Genomic DNA, 7,768 nt, shown 5'->3' with positions numbered 1-7,768 from the left:
CTGAAAAGTCAGACGTGTATCCCCAGTTCAGCAGTGAGATCAGGAACTCCTTTCTCGAGGCGTGTAGCATTAATGACCTCCAGCTTAATATGAATAAAACAAAAGTCATGAGGTTTAATCCGCTTAAGCGTGACCTCTCATGCCCGGTTCCTTGGTACCCTACTACCTCAACCTCAGTGATTCTCGGGGTTACTTTCAGTGACGACTGTTCATTTAGCGCGCACATCGCCGGTCTGGTGAAAAAAGGTAGTTGCGCATTACAGTCGCTAATTACCTTGCGCCGTCTGGGTTTCTCACAAAGTCAGCTGAAGACGGTTTACGTCACGTATGTGCGCCCAATCTTTGAATATGCGTGTCCTGTGTGGGGCCCTCAGGCTCATAATATTGAACACCTAAGTGAAGATCTGGAAGCCATTCAAAAACGGGCAGTGAAAGTGATACTAGGCCCGAAATACAACTCTTATGAGGCTGCCCTTAGTACCTTACGACTGCCAACGTTGCGTGATAGGCGCTTACAGTTAATGTGTAATTTTGGGCAGTCCCTTCTTTCGTCCCAGAAACACCGTTCGTTGCTTCCCCCATCTGCACCTATCACCGCCAACACCCGCCATAAAAATCAACTAGTGCCGCCAAAGTGTCGAACAACCCGTCACAGCAATTCTTTCGTGCCTTTTTTTGTCAGTTTTTTAAACCGCCAGTGACCAGTTTTATGTAATGTACTAAACAGCGCCATTTAGTCGGGGCTTCGGCCACGGCTACGATAGTTGTTTATAAATAAATGAGTCTATGAGTCTATGAGTATATTGTTTTCTTAAACGGCGTTGACAAGCGTATCTTGCTAAACTTATAACTTTCAGGCAAAAGTTTATCCAGCCAGTTCCCCTTCATATTTAATATTCGTTGTTTGGCTTCTAGCTTTGGACTAAGTCTAGCGTTGGAATCTAAAACTCTGCGTCTAGGAATTTAAGCTCTACCAATCGGGAAGCTTCTTTTGGTGTTTAAAAGTAGATGGCTCGACTTCCATATCCAAGCAAGTGCATGGCATCAGGAAGCTTTTTTTATCATTATATTTAACATTTGCGCTTAAGAGTAGCGTTAACATACGACTCGCTAGAATTCCTAGAACAGGTGCATGGCTAGACATACATGTGCAAGCATGGCAATCTAGGTGGGCCTGAATGTGACCGCGACTTTATATACTGAAAGAACAAAAATATTTTGAAGGTCGTTTTAGAATCAAATTCGTCAAATTAGTTCCAAAATAAATTTATAAGGTGCTAGACAGAAACAAGTTTATTGCCGCTTTTTGCATAATATTCTTGTTAATATGAAAATATGAAGTCAATCAAGTGCTTTGATAGTAAAAACCTTAAAATGTAAACAGTGGACTTGATCAGACTGGCGTCCCAACTTACAGATCCTCCTGTCGGTTACAAAACTAATAAGATTACTGCTTAATTTCACGGACTCGCAAATCTATTTTAAGGACAATTAAATAGATACAGAATCCTATTTCTGCTTCAATTGCTCCTTCGCAAAATCAATTTGTTTTTGTACAGAACTAGAGAATTCTGTCCTGAGTTTAGGGTCTTTTACTAACAAAGACCTAAGGTCACAAATTGCGCGCAGGGTTCTGTACTGAGATATAACACCAAAATCGAAAAAGCCACTGACGTGTACTAGAAAATTTCTGACTAGCTGTCGTTGCACTATGGTGCCACCGGATGAATTCACAAACTGATTCAGAGCGTATGGCATCTGCTTGTCACCGACGAAACTAAAATAAAAAGCGACGCATTATTTAAACTACTATGTTGACAACATGAACTAATTATATTAATAACTAATAACAATAATAATTAATAATAAACTAATAATAAAAGAATAGTCAGGGGTATGCAAGGTAATGGTGGGATAACAAGTAGGCACTTCACATGGAAGGGGTGGCCGTAAAAACTTCGGAGGGGCCTCATTCGATTGAAAATTCAAAGTTATAGTGCCCTTTTCAAGAGCCAAAAGTGACTGAAGGATAACAAGCCACCCGCTACTTTTTTTTCCTCAAACGAATCCGACCAAAATTTTGAGATATCCATTTGTTCAAAATAGTCCAAAGGAACATCAAAAACAAGAAGAACAATAGGGAATTCTTTTCGTAAGACAGTGAAGACAATATGAATGAATATGTCGGGCCTATGTCCAGAGCCGTCCTCAGCAAAACAAAAATATATAAAAGAAGAAACACTCACAACAACATGCGACCAATAAAACAAACATGCAAAATTTTTCAAAATTGTCCTGGCATACTTACTCCAGCGAAGTTCAACCAGGACTGATAAATAAAGTGAGGTAAAACAAGGCAATTCATTGAAATGAAAGAAGAATAATTAAAAACACGTTCTTATTGCTAATCCTACCTTTTTGGCAGCTAACCTCAAAGATCTTTTTGTGACCTGTGCTGTGTTAATGTCTACTGGTTTTTCTAAAATATTTTGTAAGGTTGTTTTTAATTAAATTTGTGTTCAGAGCGTTTAGTGAGCGTTTAGCGTTTTTTTTTGTATTTGAGTTTCGTTGGTCGCATGTTGTTGTGAGCCTTTCGTCTTTTATGTATTTTTGTTCTGCCAAGGGACGGCCCTTGGAAACTTGTGTTTTAGCAGTCCTTTTATAAGCAATTTAAACAAAAAGTCCAATTTTAGCATAAATAATAAGGTTTTGAGGAGGGGGGTAGCCCCCCTAATATACAGAATAATTTTTGTTCCTTTTAAATTTTAATGTTACTTCTTACTTTTAGTTGGAAAAGTTTTTCAAATCATGCCCAGGCTTAACCAGGATATGATGTGGGCTACAGCCCAATAAACGCACAATTTATTGCTGTTAAAGTGTCTCTATCAATAATTGTAAATTGGTTGGTAACTTCCCGCTTTTTCAGTTCTCTGTTTAAAGTCAAACATTGGATATAAAGTAATGGATATAAAAGTAAAATTTTGGACAAGATCTGATAATTTAGTCAAAATTGTCAATGAACAGTAGTTTTGTTGACTAAGTTCTTAATAACAATTTTACTAAAGAAATTCAGGTGGACAGAGACGGGTATTGTGTTCATGTGGATGCAAGTTCTGCATGACTTGGTCTCTTACGTGGCTGAAGACATCACGACCTCCACAATAGTGTTCTTTCATGTTTAAATATATTGCATATGTATGTTTAAACACATTTAAATATTTTGCATAGGAAAAAAAATTGCCATATAAAATTGGTGAAAACAAAGCTCCTTGTAGTACTTGTTACCCCCATCCCCCAAGAATTTACTGGCAAGGCCTGTGAAGCACTGCCTCGCCTTTCCCCCTTCTGTTCTGGTAGGCACTTGAATGCAATATTTATACTCAATAGAAAAACGATTGTAGCAATGAGTGTGATACTATTACCCCGCCCCCAGTACCAATAATAAAGGCGTGAACCAAAATTATTCCTGGGAATCAAGAGGGATTTGATATCAAGTTTTACCTCCCCCTCCTTCCCCAGAACTTATTCTATATTTATATGAAGGTTCAATGAGGGTTAGTACTCTTGGGCACTATAAGGCACTCTTTGAGGCACCTGCCCCACGTCATTTCTTCATATAACTGATGTGTATTTAAACCTCACTTCATATAATTTTGAGAAATAGGAGGAAAATCAGTTTAGAATAGGAGGAAAATCATAGGAGGAAATAGGAGGAAAATAATAGAATCATAGGAGGAAATAGGAGAAAAATAATAGGAGGAAATAGGAGGAAAATCAGTTTAGAATAGGAGGAAAATCATAGGAGGAAATAGGAGGAAAATAATAGGAGGAAATAGGAGGAAAATCAGTTTAGAATAGGAGGAAAATTATAGGAGGAAATAGGAGGAAAATAATAGGAGGAAATAGGAGGAAAATCAGTTTAGAATAGGAGGAAAATCATAGGAGGAAATAGGAGGAAAATAAAAGGAGGAAATAGGAGGAAAATCAGTTTAGAATAGGAGGGAAATCATAGGAGGAAATAGGAGGAAAATAATAGGAGGAAATAGGAGGAAAATCAGTTTAGAATAGGAGGAAAATCATAGGAGGAAATAGGAGAAAAATAACAGGAGGAAATAGGAGGAAAATCAGTTTAGAATAGGATGGAAATCATAGGAGGAAATAGGAGTAAAATAATAGGAGGAAATAGGAGGAAAATCAGTTTATAATAGGAGGAAAATCATAGGAGGACATAGGAGGAAAATAATAGGAGGAAATAGGAGGAAAATCAGTGTAGAATAGGAGGAAAATCATAGGAGGAAATAGGAGGAAAATAATAGGAGGAAAATAACAGGAGGAAATAGGAGGAAAATCAGTTTAGAATAGGAGGAAAATTATAGGAGGAAATAGGAGGAAAATAATAGGAGGAAATAGGAGGAAAATCAGTTTAGAATAGGAGGAAAATCATAGGAGGAAATAGGAGAAAAATAAAAGGAGGAAATAGGAGGAAAATCAGGAGGAAAGAAACTTAAAATAAATAAAAAGAACGTTTTGTGTACTAAAAAGGGAGGCATCTGCTCGCTGCATCCTTATCCAGGCTCGATCTAAACGAAGGAAGATGATGGATTAACTCCTATCCTCCCCTTAACACTTTCCTATATTTATTTAAAGGTTTCTGGAGAAGTAGACTATTTGGGCTTTGAAATGGGTTCTTTTAGACATCTGGCAACCCCCAGCCTACTAGGCGACCCATCACCCCCCTTTATACTTAATTTCCTGGGAGGATATTATCTGGAAGGGGGGTATTTTCCGAGGGGTAAACGCCTAGACACGGTATTCGTACCCCATAATATTTTTTATTGCTTTACTGCAAAATTCGCAATTACTTGCACAAAACCTTTGAGCTTCATCAGACAAACAATTAGAGAGAAACCATTTCAGTACCTATTTAGGGCAGAAAATATTCATGAACAAATTAAAGAAACCTTCCTTCGATTTCCTTTGAGGGGAGGGCAAGGCCCTGCCTGTGGACGAGAAAATAAAGCAGATATTAGGAAAAAAAAAATACGGTAACACACCCTCTATAAGATAAACCATTTCAATTGTTTGCGGGGATGGAAGGTTGTGTGTGTAGAGGGGATATTTGCCCGAGGGCGGGTAAATAGTAAATGTACAAGAAAAAGAGAGGGAGAAAGAGAGAGAGAGAGAAAGAGAGAGAGAGATAAAAATGAGCAAACGTTTACTTGTGTTTCATTTTGAAAAGGTTCCACATTTTCCACATTTCCTTTTCTCCAGAATTGACATCGGTAAATTCGTCTATCATTATTTGTGTTTTAGTTTGAAGCCATTCCGGGTCATTTTCTCCCTCAGAATCCACGTCAATACCTTCTGAGCCAATGGGCATACATGTTCCAGTGTGATAATACAGTCTAGAAAAAACATATCAGAAACAAACGAGCGGTTTGCTATAAAATGTATGAGAATATGCTAGAGAGGACCGGGTTGGCACCTGACAACCCCACTCTCCCCTACCAAAAATATAGATCAGGAAATTCTTATCATAATTTTATATTTTCTTAGTCAAGGAAAGTGCTTCTTTTTCTGCAAAGCTTGAAATGTTTGAGCCTACAATTCCAAAAGCAAATGCAATCAGAATTTCCGTTCTATTCCATTCCGATGAGTTCGATTCTCAAATCGGCGAAAGAAATTCAATTCTGCAAAAGAAGCTCATAACAGAAAGAGGGTAACTTGTCAACTGGAAACCTTTGCATGATGAAATTCAGATTGTTTGTTTCTGTTTTAACCCGATGTATCTCATTTATGGAATCCCGATCCTGGCGTTGGACAAGACACGTGACGGCTTTCCAAGATTATGTTTAACTGATAAATAAGAACATCTGCTAGACTAAACTAACGCCGAGATTTAATTAACACCTTCCATTCACAATAAAATTTATCTAATTGTCTAATCCTGGCGATTTCAGATCGAAAATTTCTACCATATGTCCAAATCTCTTACTATAACCACAAGGATTGATAACGAGGGCCACAGCAACATCGCTCGAGACACAGCAAAGGATTGACAATATAGCTCTCTGGATCAAATCCACATATTTTATTGAACCCCAAAGTTGGAGAGTATAAAGAGAGCAAATGAAATCAACAACCTGTCCATACACAATATAACACGAAATACAAATATACATACTTGGCAAGATACGAGCCATTCTGACACAAACCTAAATTAACCTTATAATCCCTTATTGCGCTTCTTTAATAATGCCATAAATTTTAACATAAACAAGCAAAATAAAATTTAAGTATTTTTTTTTAATATGAAAAAAAAAAATCTTATTAGAATAGCTTAAACACGATAACCTCCATGAATATACAGGAACTTGAGATACAATTAAAAACATAAGCTAATGCCTTTCTAGTCAAAAAAATCACCAAGAGGAATTATCCTGCCAAAAGTCGCAGAAAATAGGAGAACGGTCGGATCTCATCATATATGCTCGAATAAAGGATAATGAAGGACAGTAAGGAATAGCTAAATAAAGTAAAGACTCGAGCAGTTTCCGATGGGCACCATGAACTTTAATTCTTACCTTATTGTTAACAATGTTAGAAGGCTTAGGACCGAAAGTTAACATTTTCTTCGGCCGAAATCCAAGATCAAAACTTGAAAAAAATTAAAATGTCAAATGTCAAAATGATTGGAAAGCAATCAATTGTCCTGAAGAGAAAAACAGGACTAAGTAAAAGAAAATCATCAGCATATGTAATCAAAGGAGTCCAGGATCCATGGCCAAGAAATGACCTATTAACTGGATCAAAAGCATACGCAATCATAACGCTAGAAATAATAGACGAAAGGAACCTTTCCTCAAACCTCTACCTAAACAAGTTAAAATTACCAAAATTCTTTTCCCATTTAACCAAAATACAATACATTTATATATCATTGGTTTATACAATACACTCAAGGAGTAGTTTCTTATAATGGCAAATGTCGCAAAAGAATGGTTAGCTGAGTTACTAGGACTACATTCAGAAATCAAACAGTATCCATACTAAGACTTTTACGGAACCTATTTGGTTTAGACCCTGATAACATGACTGAAAATATCAAAGCAAAATAATCTCCAATACCTTACTTTGGTTGCAACAAACTGTAAATCATTGATAATCGTAACAATCATGATTAACATTCACCACTTTTTTAAGTAAAGGAGAGGTAGTAGCTCGAGAAAAACTAGAAGGAATAAAACTCGTATAAGAAACAACTCCTTGAGTAGTTTCTTATAATAAACCAATGATATAAAAATGTATTGTATTTTGGTTAATACAATATGTTTTTTTCCCGCACATACGTTTTTTTCCCGTTTGATTTCTGAATGCAGTCCTAGTAACTCAGTTAATCATTCTTGGGCGACATTTGCCATTATAAGAAACTGCTCCTTGAGTAGTTTCTTATAATAAACCAATGATATAAAAATGTATTGTATTTTGATTAATACAATACGTTTTTTCCTGCACATACGTTTTTTTCCCGTTTGATTTCTGAATGTAGTCCTAGTAACTCAGTTAATCATTCTTGGGCGACATTTGCCATTATAAGAAACTACTCCTTGAGTAGTTTCTTATAATAAACCAATGATATAAAAATGTATTTTGGTTAATACAATACGTTTTTTTCCCGTTTGATTTCTGAATGTAGTCCTAGTAACTCAGTTAATCATTCTTGGGTGACATTTGCCATTATAAGAAGCTACTCCTTGAGTAGTTTCTT

General features: G+C 36.5%; 1 protein-coding gene across 1 annotated transcript in view; it reads right to left on the bottom strand.

Annotated features, from left to right (window-relative positions):
* Positions 1–1,458: 1,458 nt before the first annotated feature.
* LOC148951636 (polycomb protein Su(z)12-like) overlaps positions 1,459–7,768 on the bottom strand; it is a 29,308-nt gene continuing 22,998 nt past the window's right edge. Inside the window, exons 3-4 of the mRNA XM_089091170.1 lie at positions 5,220–5,405; positions 1,459–1,777 (exon numbers count right to left, since the gene is read on the bottom strand). Coding sequence (XP_088947296.1) covers positions 1,510–1,777; positions 5,220–5,405 — 454 coding nt within the window. The 3' untranslated portion in view covers positions 1,459–1,509. The remainder of the gene's footprint in view (positions 1,778–5,219; positions 5,406–7,768) is intronic.

This window comes from Artemia sp. Qi Xiang Cuo, chromosome 6 (genome assembly GCF_049724085.1).
Source record: "Artemia sp. Qi Xiang Cuo chromosome 6, ASM4972408v1, whole genome shotgun sequence".
In the NCBI taxonomy this organism is placed as follows: domain Eukaryota; kingdom Metazoa; phylum Arthropoda; class Branchiopoda; order Anostraca; family Artemiidae; genus Artemia; species Artemia sp. Qi Xiang Cuo.
This window is presented reverse-complemented; position numbering and strand designations above follow the sequence as displayed.